At 46.4% G+C, this 22234-nt stretch overlaps 1 protein-coding gene across 1 annotated transcript in view; it reads right to left on the bottom strand.

Annotated features, from left to right (window-relative positions):
* Positions 1–3852: 3852 nt before the first annotated feature.
* Positions 3853–22234, bottom strand: part of PLPP3 (phospholipid phosphatase 3) — a 42949-nt gene continuing 24567 nt past the window's right edge. The window contains exons 3-6 of the mRNA XM_042873138.1: positions 17949–18232; positions 17148–17205; positions 9576–9752; positions 3853–5638 (exon numbers count right to left, since the gene is read on the bottom strand). Of these exons, the coding sequence (XP_042729072.1) occupies positions 5513–5638; positions 9576–9752; positions 17148–17205; positions 17949–18232 (645 nt within the window). The 3' untranslated portion in view covers positions 3853–5512. The remainder of the gene's footprint in view (positions 5639–9575; positions 9753–17147; positions 17206–17948; positions 18233–22234) is intronic.

The following is a 22234-nucleotide window of genomic DNA, read 5'->3' on the forward strand; positions in this document are numbered from 1 at the left end:
ATTAGCCCAGGCTTGACTCTGCATCCATTCAAAGGACCCCTGGCTGGCTCTGCTGAAAGGATCTGCCTCTCTTCAATTAAGCAGTGTTTTTCCAGCTGCTATTGTCTCATCTTTTACGAGGAAAACTTTCATAGACTTTTTCTAGCTCATATGATTTTCCCATGGCAAGAACTACTTTGAAAAGAAAAAATATCAAAGCAATGCCCATTTTTTTTGTTTTAAGGAAAAGCTTCAATAGGTTCTTTTCCCCCTAAGCTTTGGTAGCCATTCTTGCTTTAATTTGAGCAGGGCTTATAGCAGTCAAAGTTATACTTGTGTTTACTTGACTTGAGGTAGACAGGACTAATCCTGCTTAAAACTGAACTAAGAATATCTACACAGTTTAATGAAATGGATTAAAGTTTACCTCATATTAAACATTAATAATCTGTCCTGTTCAGACAAGCCCTGGGAGGCTGGAGCAACATAATTCATTTGCCTTCATTGAAATTTCCTTGAAAAGAAGCAAATTAGGCACTTGTGTAGCGGGCAGGGCCCTTTGATATAATGGTGTGCTCACAAGAGATCTGGCTCCCTTCCTCTGTCGGATGAAAAGAGTTTCTTTTCTTAGATTTTATTTTATTTCTGAGTGCCTTATTAAAACAGCACAGCTCTTCCTGTTCCATTTGTGAGGTTTCTTTAGGGAACAGCTCAGCCTAGCACGAATTAAATGCTCCTTCAATTAATTTATATCTCTGAATGGCCTCAGCTGGCACGCGCTCATGCCACACACCTGGAGATGGAGATGTCAGAGTTTGGGTGGAAAGCCAAGATGGTCACACTGGTTCCTGCACAAAGCAATGGCTTTGTAAGGGAAGTCACATTGTTTCAAGGTATACTGTGGCTTTAATTGCTTTAAAGAGCAGGCTGAATTCCTACCGGTTCCTATTTGTTCCATCCATCTGTGTGTGTGTATGTGCATTTAGAGGCATGGTTAGTGGGCATGGTGGTGATGGGTTGATGTTCAGACTGAGTGTTGTTAGAGGTCTTTTCCAACCTTAATGATTTCTTTATATGTTGGCGTTTTCGTGCTTCTCCTCAAATTTCTGCTGACACTTGGGAACACCAAAAGGTGTTTTTCTTCCACAACCACCCATTGTTCTGCTAGTTATGAACCCTCAGCATACAACAAGATCAAACCCTGCAGAATTCATGCCTTTGCTACCGCCTGGCAGCCTCCCACTTCACGTGCACCAAAACAGCGCCGAGAGTCACTTGGTGAGCGATGGAAAAAAAAACCAAAACATCAACGCGAGATTGTTCTATTCTGGGGAAAGCACAAAAATGAAAGGTTCAGTACGTCCCCACCACTATATATTAAAAGCAGTGCTGCCTTTGAGCTACTGCTGCGGTTGCAGGGTTGCAGTCGGCGGCTCTTGAGCAGGGCAGGAACCGGCAGAACGGGACTTTCGAAGGAACCCAAAGGACTCCGGGAGATTTTCCTCCTGACTTCGCTCCCTTCTAGCTACAGATAGGACTGGGCAGGTCTCTGTCACAACCAGTCTGATCAGTGCTACCCAAACACAGCATAGGTGTAGTCTGTGCCCCGAGGAAATCAGAACTTCAGACAAGCTCATGCAGGCACTCCCACGCCAGCTGGTGCCAGTGGGGGTGGCGTGAAGATGATAGTTGAAAGTCATTGGGTTTTGTGGTTGGTTTGTGTGTGTGTGTGTGTGTTTTCTTTTCCCTTGCTGAATCAACAGGGAGTTGTTTTCGACCTTCTGTTTCCTTCAGTGAAGGTGGAAGCTTGTCTTCAGGCTTGGTGAGAAGAAAGGTTGGGCACAGGGCTGTGCCAGGAGCATCACCTGGCAGCCTGGGAATGAGCACATGGAGGCTTGGAGGAGCCAAGCAGCAGCTTGGGTCCATGAGAAGGTGCCCAGATCCATGAGGAGGTGATCAGATCCATGTGGAGGTGTCCAGGTCCATGAGAAGGTGCCCAGCTCCTGTTTACAGGAGTGGTTCACTTCATGCATGAAACTTGATCTAGGCTCTAGAGGTGAGTCTGAACCCCAGTGAGGCTGCAGGACCTCAGTCCTGCTTGTCTTCCAGCTGCAAACAGCTGGATGAAGCCTTCAGACACCCGGACCAAGGCAGGCTTGGAGCAGAGGCTGCAGGTCTCTGCTTGCAGCATGGATCTAGTCCCTCCCCCTCCTTATTGAAAAGCCTCCTAACCGAAAATCATGGAGCAGAAGTTCAACAGCTTCAACAGCTGCAGGCTGCCAAACATTCTTGCTGAGTGAGGCTGTTTGGGCACACCGAAAGATGGCTGAACCTGGGGCTTGCGTAAACCTTTCTTACCTGGAACAAAAGATCTGCTTCCATGGCAGTCAGGTGTACGCATGAATAGGGTGAAAACACGCTCAACCGGTCCCTGTGCAAAAAAAGACAGGTTTGACTGGAAGGGCTGCTTGTGCAGAAAGGGCCTGCCAGCATCAAAGGCAGATGTGCTGGGTGCTGCACAGCACGATTTGTATCTGCCGGAGCAGAGCCCAGTTTTACAGCACTGAAGGCCACAACTGGCAGCCAGCCTCAGGCTCCAGCAACGCACCTGGTTTGCATAAACGCGTCTGAGTCCATCCATCCATCCAACTCCCCAGGAGAGCTGCAGCACCAAAACCCCAGTTTTGGTGCTGCACCAAAACCCCAGCAGCCCTGTGGCTGCTCACTGCCCGTGTTAAGGATCTAACCCTGCAAGGTGCATGCACGGATGCTCAGGGCTCGCCTGAAGAAGTGGTTGCTTTCAGATCCTAGTGCTGATATGATTTGGTTTTGTTTTCCATTTCACCCATTTCTCTTTCACTTCCTTCCTGCCCTGCAGGAAGCGATGGCAATAAATATGTCCCATCACCTGCTCCTCCTGATCAGAGGTGGCAGCTCCTGGAGCCACAGGACAAACCCTGAACAGTCCATGGAGAGGAAAGAGCTGAGGTGGATGGGACGTGGGGGAAACAACGGGTAAACCCCCAGCATCTGATCACCTCCCACGCTACTCTGTGCCCTCCTGTCCCCCATCCACCTATACACGCATTTTCATGCACCCATCACCACCGAAGCTCCTATTTTACATGTAGGACAGGTGGAGATTTACTGACTTTTTCCACATGCAATAAAATAGTACTACTAATTACGATAATAACAGCAAGTGCTAGCTGCGCTCTGCCTGCTTAATTTCCACCTGCTGTTTATTTTCAGTTTGATGTGGTATTTGCTTCCTGTCATGCATTCTTGCAAATCATTTCAGTGCCGCCTTATCTTGCCTATGTGGTTCACCCAAGGAGTGGCCGAAACGTGGCTCTGACCAAGGGTGACACCAAGAAGGAGTTCCTGTTCTTCTATCTCCTGTAGGAGGGGAAAAAATTGAAATTTCTCTTTTCCCCTTCCGCCTACATCTTTGCAACCCATCAAGCTGCAAGGATTTTTGTCCAGCTGCAAAACATCTGTTCTTCATGGAGAGGTGTTGGCACAGCTGTAAGCCCTACAAGGATCAGGTTAAGGGGCTTTGGGCTTTTTGTTCTTAGATAGTATTTCTTTAAAGCTTGGAACATTGGTAAAGAGTAAGAAATGCAATCAATAAAAAGAGATGCGCTCAAAGCCTCAGCATCACCACAAGCAGCTCAGTGCAAACCAAGGACTGCATCCATCACATCCTTCCCAATCAGGAGCTGGTGGGTCCTTCTCACATCCATCTACAGTGGCATTGGGTCCCTTGCATCTAACTGCCCCCGTGTACAAAGTCCCAAAGGGTGACCCCCATTTCCCCAGCAGATCCCCGAGGGGCTCAAACCCAAAAGCAGGAAGCAAGGCACACTGAGCTATTTTAGTTGTGTTATGAGCTTTTATTTAAAAAGCACATTTATACAGCAATAATTTCGCAGATACAAACTTTCATTTTGTATTCTACAAAAGTCTTTGAATATTCTTCTCTTTACAAAATGGAACATTACAAAAATACAGACAATTTAATATGATTTTTTTTTTTTATACAAATGTCTCTAATTGTAGTTATTTTCATTAAAATATTACTACCACAGAACTACAATATTTTAGTCGACTATAAAAAAAATTAATTCAATGCTTCTTTAAGCAGCAAAATGTAAATAACACAGGTCAGGACACAGTTTATAGTCATAGTGGATATATCTAAAATTGTTTCAGAAATAATATTTTACATAGTTAATTTTTAAGGTTTTATACATTATTTATATAATATTTATATATAAAAAAAATCATAGCTTGCTGTAGTTGAAATGATAGGACGGATTCTGTAAGAAGGATGTGCAAATGGCCATTCTGCATGCTTTGTGTGATCCCTTTGCAAATGCGCTCTGTGAAAGATCTGCAAGCCAAAAACTTGTGGTTTCTGGGCAAAAAAAAAAACAATAATCCTACAAATCACACTGGGTAGAGGCACAGCTGGCTTCCCACTGGTGTCATCAAGCAGAGCACTAGGATGCCAATGGGAGAAATGGGGGAGGGGGGGATGTACAAACGGACTGGACACCCAGGCTGGGACGTGCCGCCCAGCAGCCCGTCCCAAAAGGGCAGAATTCAAGGTTCCCCAGGACTCAGCCCTGAGGTCGAAGTGCGAACAGGTCTCCAGCCAAGCCGCCGCTACCCAAACTGTGAGCGTGCAGAACGCCTGCTGCCATTCAGAGGGGGGAGGACCGGGAAGCAGAGGATGCTCTTTTCCATTTTAGGGCCATTTGCAGCTGCTGCGCGTGCACGGTCGGCTCAGGATGAAGCCTCGCCAGGAAGCGAGCGGGAAGGAAGAAATGTGGGTTTGTGATCCGAGGGTACATTTGTTCAGCCTCGCCGTTCATCTCAGGACTGCTTGTGAAAGGTGTGTGGTTTGAACAGAGACCCTCCGGAGATCCTCAGCTGGGCAAGCTCCTTCTATACTAAGTCACAGTATGGAAAAGTGGAGGCAGAAACAAACTAAGAAAAAAAAAAATAGCAACTCTTACAAACCAATCCCAGATCTTGACTCAGTGCTGTTGCTCGTCTGTAGTGCTATATAATTTGTGAGTTGTTTTTTTTTTTTTCCTTGCCTGCATTAGAAATCTTCATCGTCAAAAATAATAATTAAAAAAAAACAAAAAAAAACAACAACCGAGATGGCCAGCTTTCCAAAATCCCTTAGTGTTCTTTACGCTATGAACAATTTGGCGTTCACTACAACATGAACACTCAAACCAATTGCACATCCAGAACTCCAGCACCTCTTTGCTTGCTCGGCTTTTTGCTGGGTGTTTGTTTCTCACTGTTGCTTTTAGTTGATCACCACCACTCCTTTCCTCCAAATGTCGCGAGTTGAAAAAGACCACAGAGTAAGACTTTACCGGTCGGGCAAGAAAGTCTCTCCCTACATTCTACTGTCTGATGAGATTTGAGAGCAGCAGGTAGTTGCTGTCAGCAGTCATTTTTGCAAAAAAATAAAAAATAAAATACAACACCAATCCGATTGCTCAAAGGCCTACACCATGTTGTGATGGTTATTGCGTTCGATGATGTCCACAGGTGAGAGGATCTCCTTCCGGATGGGGGGTGGAGGCAGGCAGGTCTTGGGCTTGGGCTTGAAGAGGTCAGAGACATAAAACACCTGTGGGAACAAGAGGGAGAGTAAGCTTAACCCCACTGGGTGATGCTTCATTCAACAGAACACACAGTTGTTTAGGTTCAAACACCTGCTGTGCAATTGAATTCCTACAGAGAGCCCCCGATCTCAAGTGCCTGCTACCACCTTTCCTTACAAGATGGAAAAAGGTTCAGACGGCAGAAAACAGCATAAAAATATGATGAAGCATAGAATGGCTTGGGTTGGAAGGGAGCCCAATGATCATCAAGGTCCAACCCCCCCTGCCACAGACGGGGCCACCGACCTCCAGAAATGGATGGTTCAAAGTGGATGACGGATCCATTTCGTTTATCGCATCGGCGAGAGCGATACCCTAACCTCTGTGAATGGGGTGAAAAGCCAGGAAACAGATACACAGCTCACACTCACAAAAAAACAAAGGTCTCCAGCCAGCCTGACTCATGCTGCTGTTTTAGTGTTGGGATCAGTGTGAAACAACACATTCAGGCAGACATCAGGTAGGCCTGAAAAGACTTCAAATCCAAGCCACACTAAAAGCTACATGCAACAAACCCATGGTGAGCAACGCTCTCCTCTTGTCCCTTTCCCCACCCCACAGGGAAGAGAGGAGGAGCCGTTCCCAACAACTATTTCCTAAATATCCCGTGATGTCAACCTTCTCCCGGATGTGAAAAAGCCAGCACTTGGCAATTTTGGGAGGCAGCAACACAATAAGGAACAAAGTGCTGGGAGGAAACTTCCACATCCTCCTTTGGCAGCCGCTGCACAAAGCTTATCAGCACCGGCGCACCAGGGCACTTTCTCCCGTGCCAAACCCCAGCCCTACACCAGGAGGAAAAGGAGTCAGACAATGCAGATGCTCCAGAGGTGATGAAAGGCAATGAGGGCTTTTCTTTCTGTTAGCTGGTACCAAATCTCCAATCTTAGGTCATGCTTCTGCCAAATTTGCTGGCTTCATCCCTCGGGCGTTGTCAAACACTGATAATTCAGGGCAAGGTGTGAGCAAGCAAAGTTGGGAAGAGCAACACATAGTGCTGGGAAGTCATAGGAATTAAAAGCATATTTGACTTTTCTCCCACAGGTCTCACATGCAATTTCTAAACAACAAGCCAAATTAGGGGAAAAAAAACATGTTGCTCAAATGGATGATATCAGATTGATGCCTCTGAGTTGGTAATATGGGGAAGAAACTAAGATGTTCCTCTGCCTCTCTGTGTTTTCTAGCTACCCACAATTCCAGTTGTCCTTGGAAACAACTTCTGCAAGTCTGTATCAGCACAGGCAGATAAGAAACTGAGCTGAATAGACACCGACTCTGCTATAAATGGCAATTCACTCCTACAGTCGTAACCGCGGGGTCAGGAAGCTCAACTGTTGTTGTTCAGCTTTTATTGCTTCATGGAAACACACGGAAGGAGCTGACAGGCAAAACAGCTCTTTTCTCAGGGACTTGTTGGTATCTGGCCATATAACAGAGCTGACAAAGTCACTTAGGGGGCATCCAAGTCGCAGTGTCTGCACCTCCAGCTCCATTGCAGAATTCAGCAGGACCTACAGCAGATCACAAGCCTGGATCTGGCCTCTTGCTGCAGCATCTCAGTGTAAAGGCATCTTGAATTTCTCTGGCAATGGTTATCTGCTCAGCTTTAATAAGCGTAAAACCCCTGCTAGGCCGGCTCGGCGTGTTTTTGGTGCCAGTTTGTTTGTGTGCCCACCTCAGAGAGCTGGATTCAATCAAAACGATGTCCAATTTCTGCACTGACATGGCCATGACAAATTGATTTACAGGAAGAGATGGCTCTGTGCAAGAAGCATATGGGGATAGCTGAGTCTGGTCCTTGTTTTGGACAGGAATGAGGTACGGGAGAGTGTCATCCTGCATATTTCAGCTTTTGCTGTGCTGCTCGCTGCTTTTCAGAGTGTAGTTCAGAGACTGGGTAAGAGTTTTCACTTCTTCTCAAACTGCATTTCACTTCAACGTGGCTGGAGGTTATACAAATACTTATAGGAATTATGAAACGTGATCTTTTGGGGTTGAAGCAGTGTTAAATCCTCCTGATGTTTGAAATGTTTTACACAAAAAAGGACTAATAAACGTGCAAGATTTTTCACTTGGATTAGTTCCATTTCCTGTAGAAGGTGCTCTCCACCCATAAAGAAAACTTGACAGCAGAAGACCAAGCGTCTGTTACACCGAGCAATTCGAGATGTTGTATTACCACTTAACATTTCATATTCCTTCTCAGTATACTGAAGAAGTTGTTAATCACAGACAGAGCGGTTAAAACAACCATCCAATCAAATCAGAGCAGTATCAGGAGCACGTCCTTCCAACGCCTGCCCTTTTCTCCCTCCAGCAGAAGAGACAAACTACGCGGCACATAGCAGGCTGCCTACAATGCAAGCGTAAGAACTATTTCCATTTAAGCAGTCCTCATCATATTTCACCCTGGAACTGAGTCCGAATGTTTCATCAGCTGGAAGTGCTTGACACTAATGTCTTCTGCTTGTTATTTCAGGCACTGGAGGACCAACGCGTCTGCAGCAGCACAACCTGGATTTAAGTTCTGGCAGTCCTCAGAGATGAAACCCACAATTGGCTTCTAGCAGAAATTATAGCCTGATAACTGTGGTGTTTTAACAGCCATCATCAGACGTGCTCCTGAAGGTTTTGCTGTGGGAATGGAAAGAGCAGCAGGTCCCTGCCTCCACTTCAGAGCATCCTCTGCACAATCACACAAACCCAGAGCTGGGGCCAAGCACCCCCAGGACATTGCTGTGATCTCCATCCACCCAGGGAGCCTGCAGTGAGGATTTCCCAAATGCTGCCTCCAAAAAGCATGGAAACAAGCTGGGAAGGGCAGTGCCAGCAGATCCACGTCCATCCATGAAGCTCCCAGCAGCTGCTTCCGATGCCTCGGCACAGGAAAGCCACCCCAGCCTGCTGTTGCCTCCCCTTCCCAGCACAGCCTCCATCTGTTGGGGGAAAAGGCCAGATCTGCTGCTTGTCCCAGCCAGGAAGCACAAGGATGTCTGCACTTAGCATCCGGAGAACTGCTGCCTTCCTGACACCATGATCTGGCCAGCCATAGCCCTATGCCTTAAACACCACTGTTATCCCACTTCCCAACAGAGACACACAGAGAGGTGACCACCCCCTGCTAACAAGACCCAGTGATGTGCACTTGATGTGTGCACCTACTGAGTGTCCTGGAGAGGAAAAGATTCCCAGGATGTGTACAAAAACCCTGGTGATATTTCTGTGAAAGATAAAGGAACTGTAATAGTGCTTCTAGCAGGCAGTAAGCAGCAGCACATCTCTCTGCTGGCTTTCTGAATGGGACACTGGCACTAGGCAATGGTCAAACCCAACAACTGCTGCTCAGCAGGTTAATAACGCTTCAAAAAAACTTCCCAGCAATACCATTTCTTGACTTGGCTTTGGATTGTCACCAATGAGTGGAAAGGACATGAATAACCTTGTTTTTCTCCTTGCAAAATAAAACTTTAACAAAACTTGCCCCCAGGTATGCTTTACTTTTACATCAGTTCAAATAACGATAAAAAACAGAAAGCAGTGGGCTGTTAAAACTTTGGTTTGGGGAGTTGGTACAGAGATGCGAATAACCCCAGCCCCTTTGTTTCTGTACAAGGCAGCAGCCCTGAAAGCAGTTGCCCCCCAGCCCCCAAGCATTCCCATCTGTCAACTCCAGTTATGGGGCTTGCAATCAGGGCACTCCTCTGAAAGTGAATTGCATGAGAACAGCCCAGGCTGCCGCAGACAAGCGGGAACAGCTTTTGTTAACAGTCTTCAACAACATCAAACACCCCAACACAAGAGGAGGGAGTTACTGGGGGAGGGGGTAGGTGCAGCAGTGCTGGTGTCCCCTAGCAGCGCGTCCCCCTCCCGTACAATTGCCCCTGTTGGAGCAGGACTTACCACGCAGTAAGCCACCAGGGCTCCCTGTGCAAAGCCTGCCAGCACGTCGGTGGGGTGATGCTTGTGGTCTGACACACGGGACAGGCCAGTGTAAAATGCCATCATGATCAGTGTGAATTGCAGCAGGGGACGGAGCAGGCGGGCGCCCTTCCACGTGAACCTGGCCTGCAGATAGAACTGTGGGGAAGAGAGGAGAAACAAAAAAGGTTGTGTTAATTTGAGGCTTCTTCTGCAGCAGGGAGGAGGTAGGGCAGCTTGCACTGCTTTAATACAAAAGGGAGCGATGCTTTTGCTGGGTTCCCTGAAACCACAAATAACTTAACACCGCCATTTACCTACTGAAGCAGAATTAACAGAAAGATGATACAGGGGAAGCACTGCATTAGTGGATTTAGCTTGTTTGGCTGTTGCATAAACATTATATTTACCCCTTGTTTGGAAAGAATATGCACCAGGCTCTTCAGGGGAAATGAAACATCATGTCCTTGGAACAGAGCAGATGCTCCAAATTACCCAAACTGTTGTTAGCCAATTAGCATGGAAGAGAGCAGTACCAAAACAGCTTGGTGCTGGCTAACAGGCATTATAATTCTGGGGAGTATTTCTGCAAACCACTCAGAGCCTGGGAACAGGGCCACATCCCCATTGCACACTCCCTACACCATGCAAACTGCTCCATGCAATGCAGTGGGATGAGCTGCAGCACTTGGGCCTCCACAGCACCCTACATATCTGCAGCCTCCTGGGCTGAATATCCCTGCATTAGGCCACTTCTCTGCTTTTTGAAAGTGATTCCTGTGCCTGGGACTAAGATGACTCTCCAAACTCTTTAAAAGTCTCCATAAAAAAACAAAAACAGCATTTGTTGAGTATCATTTCTAATGATATACAATATTCTACTATTGCCATGGTTTAGGCTCAGGAATACTTCCAGATCCAAGGTACAGTGCAAAACTCAGTTTCCAATTTGTTGTTGTAGAGCAAAAATAGCTCTGAGTATTTTATCATTTCAACTGTTACTATTAGTTCTACCAGGGAAGTTTGAAACCTAATAGCTTCTAATACCATTGTACGATTCTATGGTCTTACTTCAGGCTTTGTCCCATCAAATCCTTTAAGAAAGGGATTTGCTGTTGGATCATCTGACGTTTGTCCTTTATGCACAGCTCTCAAACTAAACCCCCAAGCTTGGACTAAGCAGGTAAGTTATGGTTGAAAAAGCAAAGTATCAATTAAAAATTAGCAATGAAAAGCACTGAATTTGAACACACAAAGTAGGCATTATTTGGAGGGCAAATAGTTCTATAAAACAAGGGAAAACACCAAACCTGAGTGAGATCTGTGCTTTGGTCAAAATGGCATCAACTAGATCATACTTGGATTTTACATTTTCTTTAGAAACAATCACAGAACTGCCCAGCCTCTGCCTGAGTCCCCTGGCTCCGTTACCTCCTGCTCCAGGCACTGGCCAAAGAGGTCAGAAACCATCAGAGCAAAACACGTTTCTACTGCAATGTCCATTCCCCCACTTGCATGCCACTTGCACACCATCCTCACTGAACCTCATTGAAACCAGCCCAGGAATTCAAAACTTATCAGGATCTGCAGGCTGCCAGGCAGACAGACAGATGCAGATGGTGGGGTCTCCCCAGTCCTGTTTGCATAGGAAATGGCACTGAAATGGTGCAAGGGTTTGTTTGTGTACTGATTCACTCCTTCCACAACACGACCCTGGGTTGTGCATTTTGTGCATATGCTTTAAGCGTTTATGAAGGTAGAGAAGCACTGCACTGTATATGCTGGGAGGCACCAAAGCACCCAGTGCTAATTGATACATTTCTCTGAAAATCTGCTTTTTTTTGACCACCTGGAAGCTAAAGTCTGCTAGGTTTGGATGGGAACAAGGGGCTGAATGGAACCCTTCCTTGGAGGGGTGGAGAGCAAGAACACAGCCTGGCTCATCTCCTCCACAGCTCATTACAAGGCAGCAGGAGGCAGGAGCAGCAGCAGCCACAGGAGCAGCCTGGAGAAGGGGTGGATGAAGTGAAGCGAGGTCATGTAGAACCTGAGTTTGTTTGGAGCTCCCATCTACTGCCTGGCTTCTGGCAGGGGCTGAGTTACCACAGAGCAGATGGCTTAAAGGACATCATTTTGCTTTTCTCCTGCCAGGGGACTTCCAAGTCTTGGTGGGGACAACCCACAGTCACACACAGCCCATTGGGGAGGAGTTGGTATGGGATGTAGGCTGAGAACATCACCTCCAGTCTTCTGGGGCTTTCTGCCACCCAAACATCCCATCCTGTTCACACTCTCCCCACCACAAGTCTGAATTCCATCAACCACATCCCTTAGTCACTCTAAGGCTTCCTTCTGGGAAGCGGCCAGGCTTGTTCCTGACCTGCAGTTACCTCCTTCTCCAGCCCCATCTGTACCCAGAGCAATATGGGGCAAAAGCCCTTGAATCTAAACTCAGCCCTGTGTAACACCCAGCCTCATCTGGGCAAAGCCAGCAGGAAGAACTGCAGAATCCAGCTTTTAGCACCAGGTGCAAGGACAGGAGGGCCAAGACCTCCCAGCACCAAATGGAAGAGCTGGTTGCCTCTCCCACCCCGTTGAGAATCGCCATCAGTCCAGCAATGCAAGTCACACCTCAGCCCTGGCCTCTGACAGAAATCCACTTTATTCCCTCACTTAAGTTATGGCTAAGCTTGAGTCCAAGTCTACAACCATCTTCACACGTTCACATCATCACTCAGCAGCACAAGGGCACTGGGGCTTTCTCTGTCCCTCAGCAAAGCCATGGTTGTCCAGACAAAAATCAGCAACACCTGTAATTTTCTTTATAAACCAATAGACCACAGCGAAATCCACTTTGACCCGAAGGCTTCAGCCTCCCCCACTGACACTCAATAAATACATAAGCTACTCTCATTTTCTCCAGAATCAGTCAATAAAGAGGGATATAATTTAATTTTTGTTCACTCTCCAAGTGGCTGGCTGTGATTTCAGGAAAGTTCTTGCTGTAAAACAATTCAGCATTATGATCTCAGGTGTTGGACAGGCATGTAAAGCCCCAGTAGTCCCCCAAACACAGATACACAAACCCAAGGTATGGGTCAGGTCTGGAGCTGTGCATGTAGTGAGCTATTACAGATCTCCTTCCTCAGCCTATTATAAATGTGAATTACGGACTCACTCAGCCAAGAAGCAACAAAGCAAGGAAAATTAAGACAAAGAGGATTACCCAAGCATAATTTCCCCTTCTAAGTTTCTATACAAAGGACTGATGTTAATTTGGGACTCTTGGTGACAAGAAGGCTGCAAGAAACAGCCCTGAATTCTCATTGTTTATAACCAACTCTCAGAAGCTTTGGCTATGCAACAAGTGCCTTTCCATGGGATTTCTCCCCAAAAATTCTTCCAGAAGTTGGTGGACTCATATTTCCCTATTGGGATCCCATGACCAAACCAAATGCGTAAGCTGGCCACAGGGCTTGATGCTAAAATAGGGCGCTTGCCACTGTGCCAAGAAATGGGAACGCCGTGGTCACCCACTGCCCTGCTGCTCCTGCCCAGCCATGAGCATCCTTTGCAGACCTAACACATGCCAGCAATGGTGGACTCTGCATTTTTCCCCACATTTCTGGGGTTATTTCTCCCCACAACGGCATTTCCTAGCATTCTTGAGGTCTCCAGTTAGATCCTACTTGTAAGCATCCAATATGCTATCCACCATAAACCTGTTTTGGAGCAGGGGATTATGCATACCCACGCATCATTGATGAGCATATATATATATATATATATATATATATATACACACACATATATATACATACACATACACACACACACACACACACACACACTCAGCACACCTCCAATGAAAATATCTTTCTGCTCATGTATGGACACTGCATTTTGAACACAGCTTGATTTCAAGCGTGGAGTGATGCAATACCTTTTAATGAACCAACTAAAGTTTTCCAAACCCACAAAGTCTGTTAGGTGGGATGAAGGACTTAAAAACACCATCAGGCAGAACGAGCTGCAAAAGCAATGCCAGGAAGTGACTTATCCTTGAAAAAATGAAGTATTGTTTAATACAGAACTTGGATGTTGCACTTAGGACACAGCTGAACCTCTGCAGCACGCACTCAGCCCTGCAAATGCCTTCTAAGCACCTTTGCCACCACCAATGCCACAGTTTGCAAAGCTTCCAGCCAGTTCCCATAGCACCATCACCAACCTGCCGCTACACCAAAGCTCTGCCATCTGTAACCTCTAAAAATTCACTCAGTTGGGCAAGACAGCAAGGTTTAGTTTGCACTAAAAACAAAAAAAAAAAAAACCCAAAAACCAAAAAAACACAACCCTTTTTCTAGTGGTGGTCAAAGAGCCAGAGTGACAGCACAACTGCTGGTGCTAACAGGCAAGCCATTTCCTCACCCTGATGCGTACTGCATAATGCTGTCTGCGTCCCAAGTTGCCCTTTTCTCCCTTAAATTTGTGTCCAAATGTTGGGTGTAATTTTTCCCCTGAGTTTTTAAGGCACAGCACAACTGAACAGCTGGTCAGATGGAGCCTGCTACCAACCCCAAACCAGTAAAATATAAAAGAAAATCAGTCTTAGGGGGAAAAAAAAAATCCCTCCACAGAAATGGGTAATTGGAGCAGATGAGAAAAGAGCAGAAGCTGCTGGTTGCCGACAGTTCCAGTGCTCCCATGTGGGGACAAGCAAAGGAGATCAGAGACAGCTTTTTGCTCCAAGGCACAGCCCCCAGAGTCACACAGGGGCACTTTCTAAGCCTGTTGCAAAGTTGAAAGAAAATCAGGCAGCAAAGCTGCATTAGAAAATGAACCATGGATTTTTCCACGTGTTGAAGGCATGCTGCGGTTATGGGGTCTCCAGCCCAATGTCACCAGTGCCCTACTCCTGCATTCCCATTTTGCATCTTGCTTGTTCCAAATCTTAGAATATGCCAAGTTGGAAGGGAACCCATAAGAATCATCAAGTCCAATTGATGGCTCCACACAGAGCCACCCCAAAATCAAGCCCTATGTCTGAATGCGTCATCCAGACGCTTCTTGAACTCTGGCAAGCTAAGTGCCATGACCACTTCCCCAGGGAGACCAAAACTCAACACAGTATACTCCAGGTGAGGCCACACCAATGCAGTATAGAGCAGGACAATCACTTCCCTCATCAGCTGATACAGTTGGCCTTCCTTGCTCCAGGACACACTATTGACTCATGTTCAACTTGCTGTCAACCAGGACCCCCAAACCTCTTTCAGTAGGGCTGCTCCCCAGCATCTCATTTCCCAGTCTGTACGTATAACCAAGGTTGCCTCTTCCCAGGTGCAGAATCTGGCACTTGCTTTTCAATTTCATGAGGTTGGTGATTACCCAGCTCTCTAATTTGTCTAGATTCCTGTGCAAAGCCTCACTACACTTGACAGAGTAAACAAAAACCCTTTCAATTTAGGATCACCAGCAAACTTGCTCAAAACACCTTCTAGTCCTAACATCCAAGGCATTTATGAAAACATTAAAGAGAACAGACCCTAAAACTGAGCCCTGCAGAACACATTGGGAACTGGCCATCACCCTGATGTAACTCTATTTACTAAAACCAAATGCTGGCTCTTCAGAAAGAAAAAAAAAAGCACCAAAAAAACCAAACTGGTGAAGCAGAGCAGTCTGTAGAGTCTGTAAGGAGTTCAAGTCAGTCAGTAAACAGGTCAAGTTCCAGCAGCTTTAGCCAAAGCAAACAGGCAGGATCATGGGATGGGGCTGAGCATTTGCTGATGAAGCCCATGTTTGTCCCCTACTCTGAAAGATCATAGAATCACAAGGTTGGAAAGGACCTACAAGATCATCTAGTCCAACCATCCTCCCATTACCATTGCTACCACAAGCTAATAAACCATATCTGGTTTCAGATGCTGCATGGCATGATGCTGGGCAACAGGTGAGGAATCAGGCTCGGCTTCCAAGAAGGCCTCAATCTTAAAAAATACGTAATATTTGCTATGTATTTGGGGAAATAAACGCCACCATAAACATGGACTGGCAATACTTGCTGTTTTCATATGTTAGGCTTCAAAGCCAACTTATCTGCCTGCCTGTAGAACAACTGTAAATAAATACTGCCCCTCCTGAAGCAGAGCAAGTGATGATTTCCAAACTCAGCTCGGAAAATTTTGCAAAGGCAGGACAGGAGGGCTGAGCCTTCTGCAAAGCATCACCACGTCAGCTCCAGCACTGGGGGATGCTCACCCACATCGCCATCCACTGCCCTTCAGGGTGTGCAAGCGGGGCTGAGCCTTTGCAGGGGTGCTCAGTGCTGAAGGGAGGGCTATTTTTGTGCAAGCAGTGATTTTTTGTCAGTGGGGAGGGGAAAAAAAATAAAGAAGCTGTGGCAGGGAGCTGGTTTCTGTTTTATTTTCTGCCTCATCCTCCCCATGCTGGCTTCTAGTAAGGGGAATGCAGTGGGAGCAGCCAGCTTCTCCCACAGCCCATCACCTGGCTGTGCTTCAACCTCATTATTGTAAGTCGGCTGGGAGGAGGAAAGGGACGAAATGTTTCCCAAAAAATCCAAAGTGTTTCAAGAGTGGGGGAAAAAACGTAGGGGGAACAAAGGAAGAATTTAAACCCTCCCCCCACCCCTTACACTGCCTGAAAAGCTTAGTAATTAAATTAAAGAAACAGCTGCCAGCCCAGGGAGGGCAAATCCAAGGATTAAAAGCCAAGAGGGAGCAATGGTAATTTATCTTTTCAGAAGGGAAAGTAAAGAGATGGGGGGGAAGCAGTGCTCAGAGATAAATAAAAGTTCATGTTTAATGTTTTTACAAGCACAGCGCTGTTTCTTTGCTTGCCAATCTGAGCTTATGGGAGATGGAGGGTACAGACCTTGAATGGAATCTGAAGACTTTCTACTTACTATTATTTTTAAGCACAAATCACTACCCAAATCATTCCCCCTCCTAGCCCCAAAACTTTCATGCAGGGTCTTTAGTGGGGACTGGGGAGTGGTACAGGGAGCAGCCCTGCCAGGAAGCACCTTGGCACGCCGCAGCAGCCCCAGCCCCACACAGGAAGGACAGAAGTCATTTGTCACCAACAAGGGGAAACAGGGCTCAGCCCTCTGTTCTGGATCCGGCCAGGCAGGCTGCTTCACCTGCTCTGCCTCCCCTTCATGCCTAACACAGTTGCAACAGTGCATCCACCTCCACAACCAGTGCAATATTTCAGTACCCTCCAAACGGTCCCCAATGGAAATCACAGTTAGGGGTGAGCAAAATAGCTCAAGTCATCCACAGGGTTAACAGGACTCAGATTTAATTGCAGATTCGGCTGCATTCAAAAGCTGCACAGCTCAACCATAACTGGGAGTCTCCGTCCCAAATAACACCATGGGGTCCAAGAGTGGGATTTTTTTCCACCACTGGCACATTTAGACTCTTAGAATCTTTAGATTCCCCAATCCTCATCATGTCACTACTGCCACTGAATGTGGACAAACACCTTGAATGGAGAACCGGGGTTGAATCAACTGAGGTCACTTACCACCAAATACAGCATGGTGTAGAGGGAGAAGGATGCATGCCCAGAGAAAAAGGATTTCCTGCAAAACAAAGCAGGTGCTAAGAACCAATCACCATAGCATTCCTATATGACACTGTAACATTATGTGAGATGTGGTAACTTGCCCACTGCAACCACCAGGGTGCCAAAACAGAGGGAATCACAACCCCCATTTTCTGAGTTATTAAAACCCTGTTATCCACCCCGCTCGTCCCTCAGGCTGAAAATGAATGGACGGACAGGATGCATGCATTGTTTGTCCCTTCCTGGTCTATTCGTGGGACAGCACAGTTATTTCCAGGACAGCACGATAACTCATCGTCTCGCCTCAAATAGCCAGGAAACTGTAAATAAATGAAAAGCAAGCACTTCCCCAGTTGCTTAATTACAGCACTCTCCTAAAAACGTCAAAATTGGGCGTGTGATGGGTTTGATGAAGAGTGTGAAAGGGAGGTGCTGGTAGCCTCTCCTGCTGGGAAGAAAAGCTGTCCCTGCTGCACCACGGGCTGGACTGCTTACATCCAGTCAGCTCTGATGGTGAATTCCCACATTGAGTAACCTCTCATGAAACAATGGTGTAGGAGTAAAGAAAAAGGAAAAGGAATATTATTCAGCTGAACCCTGTGACTCCCAAGGGAAACTGCCCGTTGCTGGCAGATGGAATTACAGCCTTCCCAGAGTCAGCAGCAGCAAAACCACCTATTGCTGGCAGAAAAACCCTGCCAGAAGAATACTTAGCATGAGGCATAATATTGGCATCGGCAACAAGACAAGTGCTCTCACCTGGCTTCCTGGACCTTGCTGTCACTTCCCCTGCAGGTGTAGTTCTGGATGTAAACCCCCTTTGAGCAGTTGATGGTGGAGAAATCCAGGTCGCAAACCTCAAGGAAATGTGGCCGCAAGCGCCCAACGGACACTTTGGCAATGTCTGTGAAGGACTGGCTGATGGCACAGCCAAAAACAAAGCAGCCCACTTGCTTGTAGAGAGCTGCCACATAAGGGTTCTGGATAAAGGAGTGTGACTTCTCCTTTAGGTAGTGGATGCGGTAGAGCTCTCCTGTGATGATCTGTAGGGGACAAGGAACAGAGAGAGGCTGTGGTTAGAGAGCAGGAAAGATGCTTTCCAAAACTGGCTGAGACAGCAAGATGAAGATGTGCCAGATTGCAAACCAAACCAGGAGAGACAAATTAATTCTTACAACAGGCTGGTGAACGATTTGTCAGCTTAAAGCCAGAGCTGCGTCTCACAAAGGCGGCAAATCTGAACAGTGCATATTTATCTGTAAATCCCTTCTTGACAGCCAGTGATGGTCTCAGCTGGTGGGACTGCACTGTCCATGCACACCCTGTTTGCATCCTTGCTTCTTACACCAGATAAAGTGTAACTCAGGCAACCTAGAGAAAGCTTTCGCTATGCAATGCTCTGAGATAGATCAGTGCCTCCTCTTCCTTAAGCTCACACCTCACCCAGCCCACTACAGACACCTCCAAGCATCTCCAACCAGCTCCTGGTGCTCTTCATCTTCCCCTTTTTACTGTCTCCCAGGAAAAGACTGTAAATTGCACTCCACAAAGTCTTGTTTATGGAGAAACTCCAAGGAAAAAAATAGACAGATCTAGGCTTAGTGCATTGGTGTATCTTTACATAAGTGAAATTGTGCCCCAGATCTATACATTTTTATTTCCACGACTGTTAACATAACACAGATACATAATTAGTGACTGTGTGTGAAGGAGAAGCCACATTCACTGCTCCTTTATATAAGTGATGGTGGGGTGGGGAATGACTTCCAAACCTGTCTTTCTGAAATCTGTGAATGTAACAGGGTAAGACTCAGAAAACACTGCGCTTTCTAGAATCTGGGCCCAGATTTGCTGCCAGCAGACTCCATTTCAACCATACAAAGCCTTCATAAACACCAGGTATCACTGGGGATCTCAAGAGGTTCTGCAGTTGCACAGCAGCAATTGATGCACTTGTGGTGCCACCAAAGGCTTTGACAGTACGGCCATAAATCACTGTCATAGAGCAGAGCGTCAGCTTCTCACAATCCCAAACACTTAAAGACAGCTTAATGAAAACCAGGTGGTGAAACCAAGCCAAAACTTCTTACCTCTCCCAAAGAGGCTTAAATTGTTCTCCGCCACGTTACACATCTAGCTTTTGAGCTCCAGATTTACAGTTTTAGGATTTCATTCATTACTTTGAATGTTTTTATACCTGACTGATAAAGCAAGGCAGGCTTTGGGGATGTTGGGCTTTTTTTTTTTGGTGTGTGTTTTTATTTTTTTGGCTGCCCCCTCATCTCTGCCCCTCTCTGCTCTAGTCACAAGGACTGCGATACGCAGATCCAACCATCAGGAAAAATGCCTTCATGTTAATCCCTTTCTGGAGCAGGCAGCAATATTCCTGCTGGTGTGGCAGCCTGCCAGCAGTGTGCAGGAGACAAGGCTCTCCTGCTTACCTTTTAAAAAGCTTGGCACAATGTTTGGAAACTAATAAACTGGAAAAGTATGGCAATTAGACTGAGAGGAGATGAAGCTGTATCATTGTTTAAACTCACCCAAACCGTGGCTTGAAAAAAAAAAAACAAAGGTTGACCTAAGACATCTGAAATCACAGCTAAGCAGGCTTTATCAAGAAGAGATACAAGGATAATAATAAAAAATAAAGACCAAGCCAGAGCTTTCAGCAGCCAGGTGCAGAAATATATCAGGCAGCTGCACCATCATCCTGGGCTTACACGTAAAAGCCAACATGTACTCTCGGAAGCCTGGTCATGACCAAGTATTGCCTGGAGAACTGGAGCTAACCAGCTCCAGTGTCATTTTAATACTCAAGGACCCCAAACCATCATTTTCACAGCCTTCAAGTCCAAGCTGGGAGCCAGGAAATCTCCTTGCATGAGAACCACAGAAACATGCTAGCACGTCTAATTCTCTTCTACAGGAGGCAACATTGGGGCATCCTGGATGGATGAACGTCATTGACACTGTTGGGCCCAAGGCCATTTGGAGACTATTGCTCTCGCCTGGTGCATCTCCCTGGGCTCACTCCCATGCTTGTGCCAAAACCTCATGGGCACATGGTCTCTGCCTCTACTGCACCGCAGCTGCTGTCCACAGCCTCCCAAAAGCCTAATTATGAAAAGAAAATTGTGACAAGGCTTAAAACTCCCAGATCGTGCAGAGGGGAGACGAGCTGACTGAGGGGTGACATCTGATCCTGGCAGATGTGTCATTGCTCCCAGCTCACAAAACAGATCCCAGTAAAAGCCCATAAAGCCCAGGCTCCTGGCCTCAGAAGGGCATGTGACCATTTTGAGCAGGGACCAACAAAAGTCTGGGGATTAATACTTTTCTCTCACCTTTGGTGGTCTTGGTACTAGTATGCAATACTCGTAGCAGATTGTAAACTGTGTGGCCTTTTCCCCGTTTTCAGTTTTTCTGTCCATTTTGCCATTATCATAATTTACCAGCAGCAGCCCAATTAGCCTGTAATTACTTACAGAGCCTTTCTAATCCCTTAGATCTTTGCAGTATCGTTCTCCGTGTCTTAATGGCATCGAAGCCTTCAAGTATGAAACAATCAGCTGATCCAGCTGAATTTCCTGGGAGATCTGAGTTACACATTTTCTTTGGTATTTTCCCATAGGTACTCACAACCTGTCAGGTGAGGGGCTGGGGCTGCACAGCAGTAACAAGGAGGAACGGTGTTTCCCATCCCAATGATGGTCAACCCATTTTTTTTTTCCCCACCTAAGATGATCAAATTAACAATTCTCCAGCAGGAAGAGTAGGAGATGGGAGCACACAGTCTGCACCTTCAGGTCATCCAGAGAACTATTAAATCAGTAAGCATACAGGTACTAAAACTAGATCCATATCCTCTCATGCCCTGATGGCAGCAAAGGTCTTCACCTCTGCATTTACTTCGTAAGTTGCCCAAGTGTCCTCAAGACATTTAGAACATGACCTGGACCTTATTCAGGGCTAGGCTGCCCACCACACCACATAAAAGAAAAGATGTGAAATTCTGGCATTGCCACCCAAAATGCCATCCTCCCAGCCACTGTCCTCACTTTAAAGCAAAAAGGTTTGAGGAAAAAGAAAAAAGAAAAGCAGCAGAGTCAGTGCTTTGTGGATTTGGAAGGAATTCCTATTATGCTACAATAATTCTGGTATCTGGGTTACATCTGAAAAAGAGGTCAGACTGACTCGAATTTTCCATGCGTGCTGCCACAGCACTGAAGTCTGTTTCTTCGATTCCTCGTTAGGCTTTTGTTTCACTCACCAGCAAATTACGGAGCTTTTAAATTTACCTTATTAAGTTACATTTGTTGTGGGCACAGTGAAACCAGTGCAGAAACGTCTAATTCTTTGGGGATTTTCTTTTTCTTTTAATTGACCTGCTATTTCGTGGCAGAAAGCTGATGGATCACATAGGCAGCTGATTATGTTTCCAGTTTCTGTTCCAACTCCTGTATTTGCCACTGCCTCATTACTGATCTGAAGCACACTCTGCATGCAGCCAGCATGACGATAGCTTGGGCAATAATGCGAAAATGAAAGGCTTTCTCATTTCATTTTTATGGCTTTTCCACACTTGGGGGTAATTCACCTGCAGGGTAAAACTCTGCTGTATTTATGGAATCGGGGAGTTGTCACCTTTTAGGGGTTGTTTTGAGGAGGATGGGGATGAGGAGGAGGCAGTTCTGGGGACCTGCGTTGCTAAGTAAATCTATTTGGTCAGGAAATGATGGAGATGTGGGCACAAAGTGGCAGATGTGCAGCACATCCCTCCACTGCCTGCAAGCAAGCCTACAGCCCACTGATATCAAAACAAGAGGAATGGGATGGCTGGCACTTCTGCTGGCCATCACAGATGGGAACATCAGTGCTCCATGAGAAACCAAGGTCAACACAGCCAGGCTATTCTGGGAAACATTAATGGGACTTGATTATTTTGGATGGTCCCTTCTAACTGAACTATTCTATTCTATCCTATCCTATTCACCACTCAGAGCAGTGAGGCTGAGATGGGTTATTACCAAAGCTTGTACCACAGC

Source organism: Lagopus leucura, unplaced genomic scaffold (assembly GCF_019238085.1).
Source record: "Lagopus leucura isolate 7727_CA_CO unplaced genomic scaffold, USGS_WTPT01 Super-Scaffold_100009, whole genome shotgun sequence".
In the NCBI taxonomy this organism is placed as follows: Eukaryota; Metazoa; Chordata; class Aves; order Galliformes; family Phasianidae; genus Lagopus; species Lagopus leucura.